The 24422-nt window shown below is 35.8% G+C and overlaps 3 protein-coding genes across 3 annotated transcripts in view; 2 read left to right on the plus strand and 1 right to left on the minus strand.

The window, feature by feature from the left end:
- The window catches only part of LOC107485715 (CAX-interacting protein 4), a 3157-nt gene extending 1162 nt beyond the window's left edge, over positions 1 to 1995 (minus strand). Inside the window, exon 1 of the mRNA XM_016106246.3 lies at positions 1566 to 1995. The gene's annotated coding sequence lies outside the window, so the exon portion shown is untranslated. The remainder of the gene's footprint in view (positions 1 to 1565) is intronic.
- Positions 1996 to 11267: 9272 nt separating this feature from the next.
- On the plus strand, positions 11268 to 14387 carry LOC107485690 (uncharacterized). Its single transcript, XM_021141658.2, has 4 exons — positions 11268 to 11625; positions 11725 to 11877; positions 12090 to 12694; positions 14223 to 14387. Exons 1-4 carry the CDS (start codon positions 11268 to 11270, stop codon positions 14385 to 14387), a joined length of 1281 nt encoding a protein of 426 aa, XP_020997317.2.
- A 5496-nt stretch (positions 14388 to 19883) lies between these two features.
- LOC107485714 (pyruvate dehydrogenase E1 component subunit beta, mitochondrial) lies at positions 19884 to 24348 on the plus strand. Its single transcript, XM_021140905.2, has 15 exons — positions 19884 to 20002; positions 20089 to 20137; positions 20228 to 20281; positions 20716 to 20796; positions 20928 to 20954; positions 21034 to 21096; positions 21384 to 21470; positions 22255 to 22380; positions 22532 to 22665; positions 23012 to 23084; positions 23200 to 23269; positions 23389 to 23423; positions 23502 to 23626; positions 23707 to 23821; positions 24015 to 24348. Coding segments are annotated over exons 1-15 (1110 nt in total). The 5' UTR covers positions 19884 to 20000; the 3' UTR covers positions 24084 to 24348.
- Positions 24349 to 24422: the final 74 nt, after the last annotated feature.

Raw genomic sequence — 24422 nt, forward strand, 5'->3', positions numbered from 1 at the left:
ACTAACAAGAGGCATCAATCAACCAGCCAAGAAATAGCAATCGGCAAGATTGTGTGATTTTAATTGCATCCAATAAACGAAGGGAAAGAAAATGTGACCACATCCCGTGTCTAAGTTCTCCCATCTAAGGTTTGGTTTATGACATCAAAGACTGCACCAAGCCAAAGAAGGCAGTCCAGCATGACGTCTTAAAGAATTTATCTAAGCTACACAAGCTAAGCTAACTGCAATACAGTGGCACATGCCATTGAATACTTCCGTACAAGTTATATAAAAGATAAACTGTTTTATCTGGTAGAAACACCAAAATTTGGACAAACAATCTAACAGATTCCTAACAAACACAACCATAAACAGCATGGAAAGATCAAAAGAACAGTAAAAGTACATCAGTCCAGCAAGTAGAAAGAATCAGCAACCAAAGCATGCCAAGCAGCAGAAGATAATGAACACAGCCAACCAGTAGAACAATACAGGCAAAAAACACTGGAAAAAATGCAGGAACATCTCAGAACTGCAGCAAAGAAGAAGCATCACATCCCCATGACAAAAAAACAGAAGAGAGCAAACCAGAAACCATCAGACGACAAACCAAAATGGAAAGCCAGAAAAATGCAGCAGATAGAAGAAACAGAACCACTTGTGTGGTTATCAACACGTCACTTTGGCATTACCATCAAGACATGAAGATTAACACAAGAGGAGCGATGAACACCGAGAATCCAATATGTGATGAACACCAAGATAAACACCATCTTCTCTCTTTATTTCCTTCCATTTCCCCTTCCCGCTTAATATTAATTTATTCTTTTATAAAATAAAAACCTCCATATCATAGTAAGCAACATTTTCTAAATTTTATAAATAAAAAGAAGAACTTCACTAGAAGATGCAATTTGGCATTCTATAAAACAACAAACAGTCAAAAGTCCAAGTCATGCATGCCATGTTGATTAAGCAAGTGAAGAGATCTGTTTTTGTGAAGAAATGGTTGAAGTTTGATCTAGAAGGTCTATTGAATATCAAGAACTAAGGGATCAAGAAACTTGAACTATAGCAATGTGCTGCACCTAGCCAGGTACAAATCCCTCGCTTTAGTGGAATTCAAAAAGCTACAAGGTACTTCTAGATGCCAATGCTCCCTTAAGTTACTCATCCCACAAAAATTCAAGTTCAACGCATCAATTTGCATAAAGTTTTACAAAAATAAATACTTCTAAGAATATACACTTAAAGCAGCTCCTGAAAAGGATAGATATCCTATAATTAACTTCTCTTTAAAATTACCTTCACGCTCCTAAATGTTAGATATCTTGGTCACATACTAAGGAAAATTTCCCCCTTGAAATGTAAAGTTCATACTAAGAACGTCATTAATTTTGCCTTTCAACAAGACAAAAGCAGGTTAGAAGCTGCTTCTGCTCATGCTTTTGTGTTTTATCTTTAATTGTTCTTTTTTTATAAAGATTTATCCAAACACCACCATTATTTCACAACAACAATTCTACAACAACAATCAACAATAATAACAACAATGATCTTTTAGAATTAAAATCAAGGTTTACCAGTGCTGAAAGGCTGCTTCGCTGCGGGAAATGAACGACGACGGGCTGGTGGCCGGCGGCAGCAACTGTCAACGACGACGGCAACAAGCTACTGGCAGGGAGGCGAGCAAAGCGAGAATCTGACAGATGAGAGCACCAGAGAGATCCGGTGGGGCGAGTGGTGAGGGCGCGGTGAGAGACGCGGTGATCGACGTCGATTTGTGGTGGTGACTTGTAAGATTGGCTGGCTGAAGAGGAAAAATAGGTACAAAGGGAAGAAGGGGGAAAAAGGGAAGAGATGGGAGCTTTCGGAGAAAGAAGGGGCTGCGGTTCAAGCGTATGACATAGCAATTGGGGATTAGGGATTTTTAGCGTTCTGGGAGCTTTTGGAAGAAGAATGTGTTCTTGAACAATAGAGGTCCTTGTCAAGAATTTAAATTTCTTACATAATCTTATGCTAACAAAGTGATCATATTTCATAAGATTTTAATTAGTTTTTATTTGTTCCATATGTATTACTAATTTAATTGAAAGTAACAAAGAAAAGAAATCAATTTATTCGAGAGATTTCGAGAACTTTTAAAAAATAAAAATTAATTAGGACTAAAATATTTAATTTAAATATTTATTTAAAAAAAAAATTTGTTATTAATTATTATATTTCTTGTAACATTTTAGAAGTAAAAAATACTATTTTTATCTATTAAAAGTTAGAACGCTAACAAAATTACTCAATAAAAAGTAAAACTAATTTTACACCTATAAAAAATGAATGTCGTTCAATAAAAATATCTTAACCCTAAAAAATTAGTCTAAATTTTTAAATTACCAATATTACCACCTCCTGATCACTATTTTCTCAGCATTACATCCTAACCAACCCAATCTATCATATCTCATCATTTCATCTTGTGCCAAGTGTCAATCCAATTGTTACTCTTTTTCCACAACCTACTACCATTCTTTTTTCTTTTGTCACTCTATTATACCTAGTTAAATTCTCTTCTTCCACTTCTTTTTTAATTTCGGTATAAAAAAAATTATTCTTTTTTAAATATTCGTATCTCTAGTCTTACAAACTTTTTTGGAGGCTTCTCTTCTTACTAATGGTACTACCACTCATCTTCTCCCTCTTTTTTACCATCCTCTTTAATAAAGTATAATATTTTATGATTATAATATTAATATGTGATCTCACTTTAGTTCTATTGAAAAATTAGTTGAGTTTGTTTGGTCAGCTATTGAGATTGTAATTATGATTTGCAACTTCATCTACTAGTGTATCCAAAATATTCTCGTTAATTTTTGTGATAACTTTTCTAGTTCTTGTAAATGGAGTCACGATAAACAAATTAAAAATTGAAAATAAAAAGTATTATCATAAACTTCAATTAATTAAAATTTGAGAAGCAGAAAAAGAAAAAATAACATCATTAAATTCATATCATTAAATTTGACTAAATTTTTAAAGTGATCATCTAAATTCGACTCATGCATTAATGTTTATCCTTCAATTTTCAATTGAACTAATTTTATCCCCTTCCCGAGATTGAGCTCCGAAATTACATACAAGTCCTTCGGTCCATTTTTAACGTGAATGAGTAAGCACATTGCTAATATGGCACGACTATTACCACATTATTAATTATAATTCTCCAATTTAGTCCCTACATCCATTTATAAACCCTAATGCTTCTTCTTCTTCCTTTCTTTCTGTAAAGTGGTGTCTCAACTCTCACAACTAGTCCAAGTCAATTTTATGGGTACACATTTTCCTCTCAAGTCAACCTTGAGTTTCTCATATCCGTTCTTGAATCGTGAAAAACACTGAAAAAAAATACAAACTGCGGTTTCTTATGCTCTTAGTTGAAAATAAAAAAATATAAAGATGAAATGAGAGAGTGTAACAGTGATACTGGTGATGATTAACATGATTAACATAATGAATAATACATATTCATTTCTGCTTCCAGCAGTATACAAAGAAGTTGGTGCTACTTTTTAAGAAGATCCCACTGCTTTGGGCACACTCACTTTCCATCGATCATTTGTTCAATTTCTATGCTACCTATTTGTTGCTTACCGTGCCAAGCATCACAAATGTGCTCATCTCATCGCTCTTTGTGCTTTTCTTTAGGCTACCACCACATTCCTTTTTGCCATCTTCACTACATTTTCACAGGTCCCTTCGTACTATTTCATCTCATCCAACTTCCCCTTTATATATTTATTTGCTAGTTACTTTTCACCGTAACAATTTGTATCAATTTATAACAAATCACACCAAAATCACCATTTACATGATGAATACTTAATTTTCATGATGAACCAGCTTCAGAGTTCACTATTTCTTCATAATTTTTTATTTATCATCTTTTTCTTCATGCCCTGCTTCTTATTCATCATAGCTTGACTTCTGAAAATTCAACGCCAATTTAGTCCAAACATTTTTTAGCTTTATGCTTAATTTTTTCTAGAATCATCAAGCACCTGAATCAATAAGTTGGACTTTAGGGATGGGTTTGATCCTCTTAAATCGGATCCAGAAATAATCCAAGTAGAGGAAAAGTCTATCCAAACTCTGAATGATAAAGAGTATAATGCATGCATTGGCGAGAAACCGAAGAGGTGGAGCAAGGTACTCCATACGAACCACCACCAATGAGCAACAAAGATGGATAATGATAGAAGTAGAAGATGATGAAGAAAAAAAGCAGAAAGAAAGGAAGAAAAAGAAGAAGCGTTAGGGTTTATAAATGGGGACATAGACTAGATTAGGGAATTATAATTGACAGCGTGACAGTGGTCGTGCTACATCAGCAGTCCGCTTGCTGACTCACGCCAGAAATAGGTTGAAGAACTTGTATGTAGCCCGGAGCTCAATCTGAGGGATCAAATTAGTGTAATTGAAAACTGACGGGTAACATTGGTGCACGGACCGAATTTAGAGAACCACTTTAGGAATTTAGTCCACTAAATTTGGTATAGTTGGAAGCTTTTATCACAAGTTGTTAGTAAAGGTAATTTTGCTGTCTCCTCGATTCAAGAATTTTTTATATATATACTTGATTGATTTATTAATAAAATTTAATTTTTTTATCTGAAAAAAGGACAATTTACGTAAATAAATTATTTGGCGATCAAATTTATGCAAATATAATTTTCTGAAAAAACAGTGAAGTATAGTCCGCTAGAGGCTGTCGCGATTTACGTGTTGCAGCACTATAAAACTGCGATACCCTGTGACAGATTCTTCATTCGCTCGTGTGAGAAAATTTTGGATTGAGAGGAGGTTAACAGAGAATTTCAGGAGACCATATTCTAGTGGGACCATGGCTGAAGAAAATTGCATGTACCAGCTAAACGGTGTTGCTCACGTTGCTAGGAGCATCGATGAAGATGTTAGTTTCTTTTTTTAATTATAAGATTTGTCATTGTATTAAAAGATTAGTTATAGCTGTTTAAATATATAAGTCTTTTTATATTTTGTCTTACCTAACATTTTTGCAGTTTTTGTATATTTAAAATATTGGATAGATAACACGCATTCATTTATTTGAAATTTGATTAGGACAATTTTATAAATAACTTATGGTTTAGGATTGTTTGTTTTAGAATTTTTATATTTTTTATTCTCACGTAACATGTATGTAGTTTTTGTATATTTAAAAGATTAGATAGATAACACATATTTGTGTATTTGAAATTTGATTATGATATTTTTATAAATAATTTATGGTTTAGGCTTGTATGTTTTAGAATTTTATTAGCACGTAGTTTTTTTTTTAATATGAGGCAGCCAACTAGGTGTATTTATAACGTTAGAAGCCAACAAGATATGCCTTTGCTTGATTGGATCATACCTTATTTGGAAATGGCTGGTTTGTATCACTTGGCTAGGCTGAACTCGCATTGGTTATGGGTGGATGAGCCTATGGTAAGCGCATTCATTGAGAGATGGCTTTCTAAGACGCACACTTTTCACATGCCGTTCGGATAGTGTACCATCACGCTATAGGATGTGGCGTATCAATTGGGTTGTCCGTTGATGGGGAGGCTGTTAGTGGGTGTCACCGACTTCGAAGAGTTTATTGAGGATGAAAAACCAGCTTGGGAGTGATCTCGTGAGTTATTCGGCGAGCTACTGCCGCCGAATAAAGTCAAGCAGATGACAATTCACTTCACATGGTTCCATGAGAAGTTTAGGGTGCTCTCAGCCGATGCGAGCGACGATACGGTGCGTATATACGCCCGTGCTTACATTATGATGCTACCATCCACTTAGATTTTTTGTGACAAGAGTGGGAATCGGGTTCACCTTCGATGCTTACCATATGTAGCGAAGCTTGATGAGATGGGCAATTATAGCTGGAGTTTAGTTGCATTAACATGGTTGTATAGATCCATGCGTCAGGTGGCCAACAGAAATGTCACTAACTTGGTTGGTCCACTTTAGCTTCTACAGTCTTAAATATTTTAGCAGCTCCCAGATCAGTGGTTCCCCATTTATTATCAGACGTGGCATCTGCATTAGAATAACAGAGTTGATTTTGTCCTTAGGATATAGAGAGTTGTTGATCTAGGTCCATCCGTAGAGTATTTAGACTTGTGGCACTGGGTAGCACATATGATTTTGTCTCTGGACATCGTATTTTCTGATCCTAGGTCGGTTGATATTTCGATCAATGCTCGTCGCAGAGGCGCATCATAGGCGCCTTCTAGGGTGCAAGTGTCAGATGTGCCCGATAACAGACGTGTGGAACGGTGACAATGTTTTGGTACACGCGCTACCGATCAGAAGTAGCGACGGCTAGATGATATGATGGATAAGGATGATGGCGGTAATGATGAGGGAGGAGACCAATTTGGATATTATTAAGCAATTCTGGCTACCAATTTGAATCATATTCAACTTTCATACACATCAGCATATAGCTCGAATGTCCACCTGGCACTTCACGTTCCACGTCATCGAACGTTTAGACAGTACTTCTCTAAAGGACTAACGGAAATGCATGTTTTGGAATTTCAGGGATTTAGTTGGTCATTGATCAAAGTGGGGGACTAAATTGAGTAGCGATTTGAATTTCAGGGACCATTTTGGGCATTCACTCGGTGTCCTTCATAAACAAATTGGTCCCTATCCTTGTTACTAAGACGATGCCATTTTGGGATAAGGCGTAAAACGCAACATTTCAGTTTCTTCTCCTCTACTTTAATCCTACCTCGTTGCCTCATCACATCCCACCTCATTACCAACATCACCATCATTACAACTTGAACTCATTCCTTAACCTCTATAATGCGTCCATGAACCATTTCCTAACAAAATTGGACCTGCTATTGTTCCTGCCATACTCCCTCTCGAACTCAATGACAAAATTCATCGCTGACAAAATTCATCGCCTCAGTTTTTCAAAACTAAAGGAAATCGGAAGCGAAAACCTAGAAACAAACAGTGGTAAAAATGGCTCCTTTCAATAACAACATCAGCTCTAACAAGAGGAAAATGATAGTAGCTAGACCGCAATTGGGGCAATATTGTTGATAGATATAGGAAGCTCCAACAATGGTTTGTAACCTAACAGTGACCACAACAACAACATAGTGTCAGTAGCAACAACAAAAACTCGCAGCAGCTCCATATATGGTGGAGAAGATAGCCATGATAGCAACAATGACAACACGAACAACAACCCCCAACAACTCCATTTTCTTGCTTAGCATCATCAATGACAACAACCACCTTTACAGCCACGACAACACCTTCAACAATGGACAATGTCTTCAGTAGCAACGGCGGATTGAAGTAGGGGAGAGGCATAGCAGCATGAACTGGCAACGAGCGCTATGAGTGTGAGAGACTAGGTTAGATAGGGGATGAGCAACACAAAGCCGAAACGGAGGCCGACGAGAGGCGATGGTAGAGAGAGTTAAGACTTTGAGTGCTTGAGAATTGAAAGTTTAAGTGTTGTGAGTGTGAGAGAGAAAGTTAGGGAGGGGGCTTCGAAGGCGTTAGAGTTTTTCTTTTTTTTTTTTATAGATACAAAATGACGTCGTATTGCTAACAAGGACGGGAACTTATTTGTCCAGTTGTGTCCCATTGACACGTCACGGGCCATGTAGGCGTCTAAACGTGTAACTTCATTATTTTCCATCAAATAGAAATGAAGAAAGCATATCAGAGACTGATTTGTATGTCGGAAAAAAATTTTGGGGATGTTTTTTGTATTAATTTTTTTTTGAAAACTAAAGTGTCCGCTTTTAAAATTCTCAGAAACTGATTGGGTAATTACTTTTAAAAAGGATCAAATTTTGGTTAAATATTTGGCCTTTTTAATATGTTGAGTTAGAACTTTAGATATTTAAATTAGTATATAAAAAATTGTAAAAATAAAAAATATCAAAAAATGAGAAAAAATTAAATAGGCCAACCCACTTAATTTACAGGTTAATCATATTAAGTTCGTTAAATCTTTCATTTCACGAGTCTATTTTTAAAGTCTAAAATTCGTGCCTTTTAAGATGGTTAAACAGGTTAAATCAATACTCAACAGACTCATCCGATTTTAAGTTTTTAACAACTCTAATTTCGCCTCCGATCCAACTGCTAATTGACATTGCCTATGCTCTATCTCCATTTCTAGCTTCTTCTACTTAGTCTATATTGTGTCACCGATTTCTTTCTTTTTTTTCTGTTATATTTCTTCTCTTTCATATATTTAAATTGTATAGTCAATTGGAATTGGTATATTACTTTATTCATTAGTCCACTTGATTAATTAAGTTATGGAGTTCAAAATCCGTCTTGTTAATACAGTAATCTATTGACAGCAATATATCCTTAAATAAAGTTAAAATTTACGCAGGAGTAATTCATAGTCTATTGAAATGAAAGATATTATGAAAAATAAAAAATTATATGTTATATTATTATAATTTTTTATATTTTTTTAAGATTCTGGATTTTTAAAAATTAAATAAAAAATTTATATATTTAATTGAGATTATATTTTTAAGAGATTTTATATATAAATTAAGCAATTTCTATGATTTAAACCTTTAGTAATTGATTGATAATAAGAATTTTATATGCTTTAATTTGAATAATTAGATTTTTAGCTCCATTTTATAATTTAAATAAAATTAATTTTATTATCTCCAAATATTAAATTAGAATATTGAGCTGCAAATAATTTGTAAATTGATGATTAAATGATAATTTTATAGATATTATTATTGGATTCAAAATTAGCTTTCAATTACTATATTATCCTTTAATTGTATTAAAATTACTAAATTACCCAAAATCTCTAATTTAATACACAAAATCCTAATCCTGAAATTGAATCTCTAATCCCTTCTAACCTAACCCTAACCGCCAATGTTCCCTTTCTTATCAAACCCAGCGACAGCATTAGAATTTTCCATAGAAAGAGAGAGGAGAGATAACAGAGAGGAGATCCGAGAAAGGGACGCACCACCACCAGTCATCGTCGTGCCACCGTCGCCACACGCTGCTGCCACTATCAATGTTATTGTCGCCATCGTCTTATGCAGCAGCCATCGCCTATGGTTGACATTGTAGCCATCGCTGTCGCACTTAGAAGACAGGGGGAAGGGAAGAGACGCATACAGCCAGGTAGAAGGGGGGAAGAACGTCGTTGTTCTGCCGTTCCTCGTCACGGCTGAAGCTCGCCGCCAATGCATGTCGCCGTCGCCGAAGCCTCCTTCGCCGTCGCAGTGGCCTGGGCTGTCACCAGAGGGAGCCGTTGACCCCTCATCGCCGCCATTGCTAAGCAGCTCGAGGAGAGAGAAAATGCAATTGGGGATTTGTTGCTGCTACTGCCGTGGTTGTTGCTGCTGTGCATGGCCACCGAGAGCAGCGTTTACACTGCCAGAGTTTGCTGCTGGTGCTGTGGCTGCTCCGTTCCTAGTTTCTTTCTTGGTACAGTAAATCTTTTGCTTTGAAAACCTCTCTTTGTTGTTGTTATGTTATGGATTATTGAGTTTTACGCGACAATTTTATGTCAGGGTTGAGTTATTGTTGTTAGCTGGTGCCCTTGTTGTTGTTAACGTTGCGAAACATAGTCAGAGTTGACGCTGTTGTTTTTGGGCCGAGGGTAAAAGGTTTTCTATAATGTGTTGGTTCGACTAACTGAGGTAGGGGTTCATTTTTAAATTAAGAGTTTTTAATATAAGAATGCCAAAAGTATATTGAGTAATTACAAATAATTCACAAATGCTTTATTTGACTTTTGATGAAGTCGGAAATTGTTGGTGATAATGAGTATGTTTGAATATGCTGAAGTTGATCTTTGGTTTGTCTGATGGTGCTGTAAAAGGTTGAGTGATTAGATTAGCTATGTGTGTGTTTGTTAAATTGTGATTTTGTTATTAATGAGGATATTGTTGTAGTTGCTGTTGGTTGTACGGTGGTTGTGAATGGTGATAGATTTGGTATTGCTTGTTGAATTAGAAATATGAAATTAGTTTTATGAATTGAGTTTGAATTGAGGCTGTGATTAATGTTGGAAATTATGGTTATGTTAATGTCTTGGTTGGGTTGTTGATTTGAGAAATTATAAAAGTGAGGGAGCCGAATTTTATTGAAATAGAACATGGCTTAGTTTCAAAGAAAACAATTTGATTATTGAGAATTATTTGATATTTGAAAATGGGTTGGTTATTGAAAATGATTTGGTATCAGTGTTTCTAAATGGCGGTTATGGCGGCGCCATAACGGTATGGCATGGCGGGTTTTGACCCTGCCGTCATTTACTGGGCGCCACGATGGGGTTATAACGGGGGGCGCCATGGTGGGACGCGATCTGTATGGCAGAAATAGTGGGGTGTTTCAGGTTTTCCAAAAAATTTGAGGGTGGTTTGGGTATTTTAATAAACTTAAGTCAGATCCCACTAACCACTAACCCTAATTATCAGCCCCTCACTCATAACTCACTCCTCTGCCTCTTCTTCAAAAAGAACCCTCTCTTCGTCTCTGTTCTCTCATCTCTGCAACCTAGATTTCTTCACCATGCTGCCATCCATTGCCACCGCTCATCTAGTCGCCCGTCGCGCCGCCCGACGCACCGTTCATCTCTGTTCTCTCATCACTGCTGCTCATCACTTATTCATCACTGCTGGTATGTACAACGTGTTTCATCTTCTCTGCTCCTATTTTTTTCTTTTCTCCCTTCCCTGTTGCCCTTCTTTATCAAGAATCAGTGTTAAACTTCTCTTCTTCCCTTTTTTTCATTTAGTTTACTATGTCCATTTTTAGACAAGTCCTTGATTCTAATGCTCTTACCCATGCCTCTGCTGGCCCTACTGTTGGTGCTACCCCTGTTGCTCCCGCAGCACCTGTCCGTTCTAATAGGGTTGACCCAGGCCGGAAATATATTAATACGGTAGAAAAAGAAAATACCAATAATACCGTATATAGTTTTTGTGGAAAAATTATGAAAGGAGGCATCAAACAGGCACAAGAACACTTAATGATCAAGCTTGGAAACGTTGCTGGGTGTAAAATGGTTCCAAAAGATGTTATTGCTGAATTATGGGAGTATTACCATCAGAAAAAAATCGAGGAAGACAAAGTGCCACACCGGGAAGCACCGAAGAACAGAGTGTCAATGCTAGGGAACTTGACTTAGAGAGTTTGGGGTTCGGATTATCGGAGAAAGATGCTCAGGGATTGATAAACCTCATAATCCAGCTCCAATGGCAGCAGCTAGAGGGGGTGCAAGTAGTGCTAGAGGGGGTGCTACTAGCATGAGAGGTCCAATAGACTTGTTTGTTAGAAGACCTGAAACTGCCATTGTAAGAAACAAAAGAGAGAAATTGAGGCAGCAAAACATCAAAGAAGCATGTAATAAGGAAGCAGTTCGTAGAGTTCATCAATACATAGCACGGTGGTTCTACCAAGCTGGGATTCCATTGAACCCAGTAAAGTTGAAGAGTTTTCAAGAAATGTTGTGTGCTGTTGGAAGCTTTGGTCCCAATTTACCTGCTCCTAATTATCATACTCTAAGGCTGCTTAATGAGGAGTTGGAATACACCAAAGGATTGTTGAATGGTCGTAAAGAACAATGAAAAAAGTATGGTTGCTCTATTATGTCAGATGCTTGGACGGATAAAAGGCAAAGGAGCATTATTAATTTTCTTGTAAACTCTTCAGTTGGAATAATGTTTTTGAAGTCTATTGATGCTTCTGATTATGTGAAGACTGGTGAAAATTTATTTGAGCTTTTTGATGATGTTGTGGAGGAAATTGGTGAGCACAACGTTGTTCAAGTTGTAACTAATAATGGGAGTAATTATGTTCTTGCCGGTAAGTTACTGATGGAGAAAAGACCAAATTTGTTTTGACTCCTTGTGCTGCCCACCGTTTGAATTTGATGCTTAAGGACATTAGGAAGTTACCATTAATTCAAAAAACCATAAAAAGGACCATTTCGTTGGTTAGCTTCACTTATAGTCACTCTAGCACGTTAGCTATGTTGAGACACTTCACAAATGGCAAATAGTTGGTAAGACATGCAGTCACCCGATTTGCCACTTCATTTCTCTCTTTGGAAAGGCTTTTTGAGGAGAAAGGAAATATGAGAAGAATATTCACCTCGGATGAATGGGCAAAGAATAAGTTGTCAAAGGAGGCAAAGGGGAGGGAGGCAACAAAGATTGTTATCATGTCCTCTTTTTGGAATCATGTCAAGTATACCCTTAAGATCATGGGCCCTCTTGTTCGAGTGCTTAGACTTGTTGATGGGGAGAAGAAGCCACCAATGGGATATATTTATGAAGCAATGGAGAAGGCAAAGGAATGCATCATGAAAGCATTTCTTAATGATGAGAGCAAGTACAATGATGTTTTTAAAATAATTGACAACAGATGGAATTGCCGACTTCATCGTCCGTTGCATGCAGCCGGTCATTTTCTAAATCCCGAGTTGTTTTACGACAACCCTCGGATTAAGCTGGATTTAGAAGTTACAAAGGGGTGGTTTGAGTGCATCACTAGATTGGTGCCAAGTCAAGCTGTGCAACAAAAGATATTGGAGGAGCAAGCACTATACAAGGCTGGCTATGGACTTTTTGGACCAGATTTTGCAAAATCTCAAAGGAAAAAGATTTCACTCGATAAGATTGTTATAAATTTTACAAAGCTTTATAAATTTAGTTCGATTAAAGGCTTAGACAAATTTATTTTAATTTTATAGCATTTTGGTGGCGGACATATGGGCATGAAGCTCCAAACATGCGAGACCTTACTATCAAGATCTTGAGCTTGAATTGTAGTGTTTCTAGATGTGAGTGCAATTGGAGTATATTTGAGCATATTCATACTAAGAAAAGAAATAGGCTTGATCATGAAAGGATAGAGAGTTTGGTCTTCATAAAGTATAACCAACAACTCATCGATAGGTACAACCTTAAAGATGAAGTTGACCTTATTACACTCAATGATATTGATGAGTGTAATGAGTGGTTAGTGGGAGAAATTGGGACTGCCACCTTTTGAGATGATAATGTGGATGATGATGCTGATTTGGTTCATCAAGATGACAACACTTTGAGTTGAAACCTTATTTTTGAAGTAATGGAAGGACATGAGCCTACAACAAATACTAGAAGACAACAAAATAGAAAAAGAAAAGAACCTGTAACTGCAAGAGGTGGTGCAAAGGGTGGACCAAGTGGGTCTAAGGCTTCAAAAAAAGGAAAAGAAAGGCAGTAATTGTGGAAGAGGAAGAACCAGAATTTGAAGATGAAGAGGATTGAAGAGGATTCTGAAAATGAAGAAGAACAAGTAGAGGAGATTCAATTCAATGATACCGAATCAGAGGATGATGAGGCGGGACAGAGGGACGCGATAATAATCGTGTTAATTTGGATGAATTTGATGAGAGCTAGAATCTAGATGGTCTATAATTTTTATGTTTTATGTCTTCTATTTTATGGCTTGCTTATGAGTTATGACTTTTGACTTATGATTTGAACTTCATGTTATGTTTATTTGCTAAATTTGCTACTATATTTGCTATATTAATTGGATGTTTTATGACTAAAAAGTTATTTATATAGATAGATTTTATAGTTTATTATATTTGCAATTTTTCTGCATGTTTTTTTGTACATATATGTGTATTTTTTAGGTAATCCGCCATTTTCGCAACGCCATCCGCTATAACTTTATGGCAGATTTTAGTCTCAGCGCCATGAGCCGCCATCCGCAATAAAAAAAACTATGTTTGGTATTCGAAATGGTTGAGATATTGTTTGGTTGGGACCCTGGGAGGATGGCATAGTCCGAATTTTAGAGGAAATGCTGCTGAAATTTTTATAAAACTCCAAGACTTTGTTTAAGGTGTTATTTAAAAAAATATGATTTATGAATATTATTTGATTTCGATTTATTACGGAAAGAGTTTGTTTCCAATTCAATTTATTAAGAAAAGTATAATGTTTTAAATTCAATCTTTTGAAAAGAGATTTTGTTTTAAGTTACGATATGAGTCCGGTTTGTTAAGAAAGATAAAGAAAGGGAAAAGAGAACACAACACGTGTGATTATGAAATGATTAAAAGGTCACGAGAGGGTGACGGAAAGTAAATAGTTATGGTGCCAATGTGAAAATATTAAGTCGCGGGCTTTATATGTGAATGGTTGTACTAGGATGTCCGTAAATGTAGAATGGCTTCCAGGAACATGGGTCACATGCTTCAGCCGGAGAATCAGCGCCTGCAATGGTTTGGAACCTTGCAAAGGTTATGCCGCTGGAATGCCTTATCTGACTTGCGAGTAGGATTGCGTCGGGTGCGGGTCGAAACCGACAAATGAGCTCATTACCTGTGCTAGGGGATAAACATGCATCATCTTGTTTGCGCATTTGTATTTTGTTGTGTTTGCTTGTCGTACTTCTCTGTGATTGTACTGGTTGTCTTACTTTACCTTTCTTGTGTATTCAATTGGGTCTCTTGTGCTATTAGTTATGTATTAATGTGATTAAGAATTAATTATGTGAATGAGACTTGCTTTAAGTTCAGAAATTTTAAAGAAAGCAATTAATTATTTGTTCTCACTCCCCCTATAGATTTTCTTTTCAGCGACAGGTTCAGGAATCCTTGGCGTGGAGCCGCGATCAAACTATGGAGCTTTATGTATATATGAATTAATGTATTCGTATTTCCTGTATTTGGCTTAGTCATAGATTCTCTTTTCCCCTCTCCATTGGTTGTTTTGATTTTTAGAGGGATAGAACCTGTATTTGACGATCTTTGAATATGTCTATGTATATAAAGCTATGTGAATATATACTTCTATGGTTAAGTGAATTAAAATAGAATATCATTTTGATTTATTGATTAAAATTTCGATTCGTATTCGCGAAAGCTCAATAATAAATAAAGATAATATAAAATATAAAGGTTTAGAGGTAAGTGATGCCTTGACTTTTAGTATAATCATGAGGTGCTAAAAGTTAGGGTGTTACATTTTTAGGTATTGAAATGGGACTAATGCCAAAAAAAAACTACACACAAATCAATCGGAATAAAGTAGTTTCTCTAACATCCTCCTCGAGATTCTGACTAACTCTGGAGTAAATTTAGAGGAGAATGGTCCCAAAACAAAAAATCATCTTCTAAATCTATGCGCTTTTTAACAAGACAATCAATACTTTTATGATCATCTTTATAGATCTATAAAAAAAGCATAAGTTATTAAATTATTATCAAATTAAATAATTCAACTAATACTATAGTGGTTTAACCACTAGTATAATAATTCTGTCAATTCATTTATTTTTAAATTTTTTTAAATAAATAAAATAAATTTTTTATTTATCAAAATATGTAATTTGTAGCATTTTTATCAAAATCTATTTTATCACTTATTTCGTTTTAAGTGTAAATGAAATAAGAGTACACATATCTAGTTTACACTGTAAATCTGATAAGACACAAAACGACATGGCTGTATTACGTTTGTACACATAGTGTGTAACGATTTTATCTCGTTTACAGTGTAAACGAGATACGTGTACTCTTATTTCGTGTACACTGTAAACGATATAAGAGTGATTGAGGTATATATATATATATATTTCGTCCACATCGCCTCTTTAGTCCTTATCACATCTATTTCTTCGACTTTTTTCTCACTTTGACTCTTTTTTAATCAAATTTTTGAGTTACTATGAGATTATGTCACGCGCCAATGCACACGATGCGAACATCAACCGACTGAATGTGACATGGCACATCACTGGAGCAGTCAACTTTGAAGTTGTTGTTGTTTTTCATTTTATATTTATGGTAAAGTATGCATGTGTAGCCATACTTAGGGTATTTTTATAGAAGTAGTATGCAGTATATATTACGCGGCTGAATATATTGTTAGCAATATTTTACATGATAAGGTATTATTTTAGGCATACTTTGAAATGGATTTGTTAGTTAAATATTTACTTAGATTTATTTTTCTTTAAACTAAATGGGGTCACGTGTCGTCTCAGATTTGTAAGAAAGAAAGACCAGGGCTCCGTGGTCTCAAACCCAACAATTACAAAGGCTACAAGAAGGATATTGCTGTTACCGTCTTGTGTCATTGCAATAAGTAAAATACCATAATATTTGCCATACAGATGCGTGTCATCGACGGAAAATAACGGTTTGCAATGTTTGAATGCCTCCACATAGGCAGGGAAGGCCCACAATACCTTATCAAACATGCTGCAATCACGCACCATAAGGTGTCCATCATAGTATGGTACAACCCTAATCTCACATATCGTTCTGGGACAACAACTCTGTCGTGCTTGTAGCAACCTCAGCACCTTATTGTATGACTCCTCCCAATCATCGTATATTTGGGCAATTGCCTTTTGCTTCGTCATCCATACCTTTCTATATGAGGGTTTGGAGTGATAACTTTGTCTAACTGCACATTATAGGATAGATATGCTGATGGATGCCGAGGATTGTATCAACGGGAGGATGACACGGCAGAAGAGGCTATTGTCCAACTGTTGGTGGTCCTGAGAAATGGTGGGTGCTAAATACGTGTGCGCTCCTCTAACCCTACGCATCTCCCTAAAGAAACAGAATAACCATGGTTGAGATGTACAACAAGCATAACAGTGATAAATGAGAATATAGAACACAATTAAACTTGAACTTACCAATATCCAAGATTCTGTCGGAGAGCAACACGGAGACGCCAAGGGCAGCCTGCTTCAGATTATCAGCAATACACATGGTACTTTATTCGATCCAACTCCACGACTCGATACTCAACACTTTTGCGAATATTGTAATTCTTCACACCCTGCATTATGCTTTTGAATCTATGGCCAACCGAAAACTTCATACTGCCGTCTAAGTTGTAATTGTCTTCACCCGTGTTGGAAAATAGATTTTCTATTGCATCGCATCTAGATCCAATATATGATAGTGACTGAGTATAGATGACAAGTCCAGAATTGGTCGAGTACAGATGACAAGGAAGGAATTGGGTGTGGGGAGACAAAAGATACCTACGCGATGCCTCGACTATAGTCTCTGGTACAAACTCTTCCTCCTCATTATCATCCTTGGAGAAACCGCTCTCGTTGCTATCCGTAACATACTCCTCGTCGGAGTCCTCATCGTCGACGTCCATGTCTTCCACTGGACTAGCAACATGTAGTGGTTTTGGTGTGAGAGGTGGGTCATCCTACATAAAATTCAACTAGCCACACCGTCACCGACATCACCAACCTCCGCAGAAAGCTCAATCACTTGTTCCACCATGATTCTTCCATGAATGTCAAACATCAGGCGCATATGCTCGTCGCCATAGAGTCAAAATAGACGAAACTGAAAAATTTTGTTTTCCATCGGTGCTAGCAATATATACCAAGGTTGCGAGAACTGGACTGGTCAACGAACCGGTGGAATAACTGGTTCAATGATTTAGAGGTTCAACCGGAGTTCAACTGGAGTTCAACCGGAATTCAACTGGTTTAATTAAATATAAAATAAAATTATTAAAAATTTAATATATACTTTTAAATATTTAAATTCAATATTTTTTAAATTGATAAAATTTAAAATTTTAAAATTTTATATAATAAATTATCCATTAAAAATTCAAAAACAATTTTAAAAATCAACATTTATAACTAACAAAAGTCAAAATGCATATAATACCACTAACAGTTATTCCAATTTCATAAAAACAATAATAAAAATATAACAACAGTATAAATAATGCAGTAAAACACTGCACCATAACACCATCAACTTAAAATCTGAAAATTCAATAACCCAGAATCAACAACTCAGAAAAAAAAATCAATCTTACAATTTCAAGAAATCACTGAAAAAGATTAAATAAACAAAGACCAATAAAAAGATTCAAAACTCAAAACGGGCTAAAAAATCCAATTAACCAATTTGAAACAACAAAAACCTGATAAGAGAATCTAAAATTCCAATATCCATAAAATTAATTCAGAATCCGATGTCCATAAATTAACCAACTTGAAGGAATGCAACTTGAACTCCTTACAATGGCTCATTTCTTTATTTAGTCCATTTTGTTCTTCTTCAGCATAGCTTTCATGGCTTCAGCTTGGAACAAAACAAGGAAAGCAATAGCATACTTGATGAACCTAACACAAGCGTTCATGTAATAGAAAAGAACAAAAACAATACCATACTTCCAAACAAGTATTCAACAAAAGCATTTCAATCAAATATTCAACAACACAAACCCATAATCCAAAAATATAAAACTCAGCATCAAAGGCCAGGAAATCCAAAAACAGAAAAACTAAGCATATAAGCACAATTCAAAATCATATAAGCAACAACTCAACTCAAAACAGAAAAATCCAAACTCAGCATCCAAACTAAGTTCAGGTTCTGAACTAAAATTTACCCTAAATTCTTCACTGAATAAAAATTTAATTGAAAAAACCAAACACCCATGAACTCAAATCTGCCCAATTCATACAATTTTTGTCATCAAATAAATAAAATTAATTGAAAAACAAAAAGATTGAAGAACTCAGTATTCACCGCGGGAGAGCACAACGCTTTGGTGACGGTGACAGTTCGGTGACGACGACAACGCTTCGATGACGGTGACCGTGATGCTTCAATCCGCGACGGTGACGCTTTGACCTGCGACAGTGACGCTTCGCTCCGGCGTTTGTTGGAGGTGACAGTGGCATTTGTGGGGTTGAAGGTTGAAGAGAAAGTTAGGGTTGGAAGGTGACCAGGAGGGGTTCTTTGAAGAGGAAAGTGGACCAACGTTATTTTACTTCAATCTTCTACCTTTTTTTTTTCACCAGCCAAAACGACGTCGTTTCGTGGCTTGGGGGTAAAATCGGCACTTGTTGAAACCCGGTCGGTTCGGCCGGTTTGTTAGTTAACCACCGATTTGGCCGATTTTTTTTGCCAATTTTTTATAGGATGGTTTTACAGGTGGACCGGTCCGGTTAACTAACCGGTTTCTGGTTAACCTAGTTGAACCGACCAGTCCGGTCCGATTTTCAGAACCTTGACATGTACCACATCCTTCCGATCTCTTTTCTCCTACTACCACCGATGCTATTTAATATCAAACTCTTTAGTTCCACAAAGAACTTACTCGCTGGATACGCAACAAAATGATATTCTCACACTCAAATATCACCCCATTATCACTATTTTTCATATGTCAATTGAGATACACATTTACAACCAGATAACTACTACTACTAGACATTTTGGCTTACTTTTCAGAAAAAAATGGCAGAGAAGAAGTAAAATGTGTGTGGAGAATATAAATGGTTGCACATCCTTTTTTAAGTTCTGAAAATTTTCCCTAACGTATCTCGTTTACACTGTAAATGTCATAAATATACACCTATTATACACCTATCTCATTTACACTGTAAACAAAATATACACGTATCTCATTCAGTGTCTTATTTCATTTATAGTGTAAACGAGATACATATACTCTTATTTCGTAGTGTAAACGAGATAAGAGATAAAATACATTTTAATAAAAATACTACAAATTATATATTTTGGTAAATAAAATATTTATTTTATTTATTTAAAAAAATAATTTATTTTGAGAGTTTGATGTATTGAAATTATTGTCAGAAGATGCACCGGAAAAACAAAAACTAGGGACAATGTGACATATCAAAATTAAATTATTGTTTTTAATATATATACTAAATTACTAATACTATATACAGCGATAATGAAGCTGCGGGTAGAAAACATTTTTGATTAATATATAATAAACTTAGGAGCTTGTGGGATTTGGTGTGGCTTCATTCCATTTGGCGAGCGGAGATCGGAATCGGATTCAATCAGACACAGAGAGATCGACGCGGGTACATCTTCCACTTCCTTCTCTTATTACTATTCCACATCTTTTAGGGTTTCATTCATTCACTTCTCGCCTCTCATGTATGATTCCTCTCATCTAGATTCATCTTCCTTAATTGATTTGTAAAGAATGCTGTTTGTTGATGGATTAAGGTTTCTGTGAATAGGCTTGCTTCGTTTCAACATAGCAAGATGTTGCGTGCTATAAGGCATAAGGTACGTGCCATGTGGCATCTCCTACGTTCGTTTCACTGATTCAATTTGTGCTTGGAAGCATCTCATATTTGGTTCGTTTTTTTTTGGCAGAATATTCTACCTGCCATCTCTGCATTTAGAGCTTTCTCTTCTTCTGCTAAAGAGGTATGCTTTCATTTCAAATTTAACTCCATGCTTGTTTTTTGCTTTTGAAACACAAAATATCTATCTAATCCTGTTGAGTAAGAACACACCAACGAAACGAGTTGTGCGTGTGTAGGACACTTGTCAGTATCCAGCACTCAACTAGTTGATTAATGTAGTGTTAAACTGTTAATAGGGTTCGGAATTGCCAATATTGGTTGATTGAATATTAGTAGTAGTGAATGTAGGTAGTTTGACATGTATAAATACTTGAATATCCTCTAAACTTTGAATTATATGCATATAGGTATATCCCGTGTCTGTGTCAGCCACCGTGTACTATCATTTTAGAAGTTTGGTGTGTGTAGTGTCCATATCCTTGTTGCGTCAAGTGTCCATGTTAGTATCTGCGCTTCATAGATCTAATCTAATATATAATGTAAATAATATCACAGATGACAGTTAGAGAGGCTCTGAACTCTGCTCTTGATGAGGAAATGTCTGCTGATCCTAAAGTCTTCTTGATGGGTGAAGAGGTAACTTACACACTCGGCTCCATTCATACTATCATATTTTTATTTTGTTTTGTTTTTCAAAGAATGAATTCTTGTTGGTCTCTTCACTTTTTCACGTTTCTTATGATGGTTTTGGGTGTATGTAAGTGCAGGTTGGGGAATACCAGGGTGCATATAAGGTTAGTTTGTTGCCAGCTGTGTATCTGTGAACTTGTTTTGCTATGAAATGTTTAACCTGTTTTTCTTCTTACATGTTAGATTACTAAGGGGCTTCTGGACAAGTATGGTCCTGAAAGGGTTCTTGATACTCCAATTACCGAGGTTATTTTTTTTCACTCACAGTTCCTTGCTCTTTGATATCTTATCACTTTTTAATCCTATTGAAGAGTCATTGCAACTGAAAGAGAAAATTTAATAGTTTGTATCACAACTGACAAGAACAAATATTTTTATATAGGAAGATTTTCAGTTTAAAACCCAGAGGACTAGAGGCAGATTGCAAAAACTAAACTATCACATGAGGGGATAAATCCTATCCATCATTATCACTGTTTCTGTTTTCTATTAGTAAGGAGATGGCACTAATTTGTTTGCTAAATATATTGCAGGCTGGGTTTACTGGCATTGGAGTTGGTGCTGCTTACTATGGTCTAAGGCCGGTTGTCGAGTTTATGACTTTTAACTTCTCCATGCAGGTTAGAGTTGAACTTGATTAAATTGTATTTTACTTTTTAATTAAAGCACCAATAATTAAATTGCTGTGATGTCTTCTGAAGTTGGCCAAATTCTTCTTGATCTTTTATGTTTTACAATTAGAATACCAGGGTCCCATGATATGATATGGAAATTATTGATTTCCCACCTGAATCTGAATTAGAGATAAATAATACACTGGTGAATGGAGGCAAAATGTTGGCCTCTATATTGGAACAATAGATTGAATTTATTGTTAGCTGTGTAAATCATAGTAGACATACATTCTAAGCAGATATTTGATGTGTGTGGTGTTTGACTTGTAGTTTGAATGTCACTTGACTCCCATGGCCATATGCATTAACCAATTTTAGGATTTGGATCCTCTAAAGTTTGAATTTCACTTTAGAGAGTAAAGTGTGATCTCTCACCATTGATTGCATAGGTGGGACCAAGAATAAATATGAAAGAGAAACTATTCAAAGGTAGAAGATCATACTTTACTCTCTAAAGTGAAATTCAAACTTTAGAGGATCTAAATCCCCAATTTTAGACCTCATTGTTGGAATTTTGTTACTTATTAACTCTTAATTGCTTGGCATAATTCTTTTAATGTCATAGTTACATATTATGTTAGAATGTAAAATCTCTTTCCTCTTCATTACAGCAATGTTGAGAAAAATATTTGTATCAATGCTCGTAATTGAAAGATCACATTACTTGCTTCTTCATTAGGTTTATAATTGATTCCACTTATTGACTTGTTCTATTTTAACGTATGCACAGGCAATAGATCACATTATTAATTCTGCTGCAAAATCAAACTACATGTCTGCTGGGCAAATATCTGTACCTATTGTCTTCAGAGGACCCAATGGAGCTGCTGCTGGAGTTGGTGCTCAGCACTCTCAAGTATGGATCTATTTCTACTTTTAAGCACGAACTTGAATTAGTTTTGCATTTCTGAAGAATTTTTCTCTGGTTACAACCTATTGAGCATAGTCTGATAGGCATTATGGGTTTTATTTCTTATTGTATATCCTTCAACTTAGTTTTTGTGCAGTGTTATGCAGCTTGGTATGCCTCATGCCCTGGATTGAAGGTATTGTCACCATATTCATCTGAAGATGCTCGTGGTTTGCTAAAAGCGGCTATAAGGGACCCTGACCCTGTTGTTTTTCTTGAAAATGAGTTATTGTAAGTTGTGCTGCTTGATTAGTACTCCTATTTTTCTTTATCTGTCACTTTAGCTTATTTCTTTTGTTTCACAATGTCTGTCATTCTCATTTTTCTATGCAACATTTATTATGGAATTACCAATTATACCCTTAATATGTAAAAATATTAAGATTTATTCTACTATTTTCTCTTTTCATTAATTAAGGGTTGTTTAGTAATATTTTTTTGGATTACTCTTTAAGTTTAGTAATTCTGCATTCAAGCAAAGTGACGGATATAAAGGGAAACTGAAAATGAATATTTGAAAATTTTCAGCTTCATTTATTGTTCCAAAATATCTAATTCGTTTGTTTATGGCCTTCAGATATGGTGAGTCATTCCCTGTTTCAGCCGAAGTTCTTGATTCCAGTTTTTGCCTTCCCATAGGAAAAGCAAAGGTAATTTATTATCTAAAATATATGAATTATACCTTTCTAATGTTTGTTTGAGTCACAGCTTGTTATGCTATAAACTCTGAATCCTTGTTTGCTTAATGCATTTTACCATTAACAGATTGAGAGAGAAGGAAAAGATGTTACTATTACAGCCTTTTCAAAGATGGTTGGCTATGCTCTCAAGGTTGGTTCTCCCTAAAATCCTTTGGTTTCTAGACATGTATTGTTTGCTTTGTATCCAATTTATTGCTTATTATTTGTAGTAGATATGATAAATAGATAATAGGTTTCTTTACACCACCAACAGGTAGGATACTGGCAAAGGAAGGAATCAGTGCTGAGGTAAGCATCCCTCTTTTCACTAGCAAAACTGTGTTTTAGTTATGAGAAAAATAATGAGCAAAGGATTTATCTACACAGGTTATAAATTTGCGTTCCATTCGGCCACTTGATAGATCAACAATTAATGCTTCAGTCAGGAAAACCAATAGATTGGTGACAGTTGAAGAAGGATTTCCTCAGCATGGTGTTGGCGCCGAAATTTGGTTTAGCTCTTTGCATTGACCTTTTAGTCTTCAACTGTTAATTCTTGGAAATATACTAATCTCTTGCATCTCTTAAACAGCACCTCTGTAATCGAGGAGAGTTTTGGTTATCTTGATGCACCGGTAGAGAGAATTGCTGGGGCCGATGTTCCCATGCCTTATGCAGCCAATTTGGAGAGAATGGCTGTCCCACAGGTGATTCTTCTAAAGTTTAATCTTATTTTCTGTGAATTTCCCACCCTGATCCAATACAGTAATATATAACTTTACCTAAACAAGATGAAATAATAGCTGAGATGATTGGCTTGGTATAAGTTTGCATCTGATTGAAATCAGTTCTAATTTACTGAAGGTTTTGGTACACGTGTCGTGTATTGTGAATCTGTAGGTTGAAGATATTGTTCGTGCCGCAAAGAGAGCATGTTACAGATCTGTGCCCTTGGCTGCAACAGCTTGAGTTTTATTGAGGACTGGAAATTTCTCTCCTGTCTTGGTTATGCTAAGTTCTTCGGTAATCCTAGATGTTACCAAAAACAATTTTTTCCCCTCCATATTTCACCATAAAACAGCAGAAAGAAATAGCAAGCGGAGAGTGCTGGTTTCACTTATGGACTACATAGGCGTTGGTTTAAAATATTCTGATTCATGATGTATACTTAATAGTGCAGCCTTAATTTTCACGAGTTACAGATGGTATATAATAATGGCAAGTTAAACATCCATACGCATGGATCCTACGTGTCCTAGTCTCCTAGATGTTCTCTTCGACGCCTCTGGTATCTGCTTTTGCAGGGTT

The sequence above is a fragment of the Arachis duranensis genome, chromosome 4 (genome assembly GCF_000817695.3).
Source record: "Arachis duranensis cultivar V14167 chromosome 4, aradu.V14167.gnm2.J7QH, whole genome shotgun sequence".
Classification (NCBI taxonomy): Eukaryota; Viridiplantae; Streptophyta; class Magnoliopsida; order Fabales; family Fabaceae; genus Arachis; species Arachis duranensis.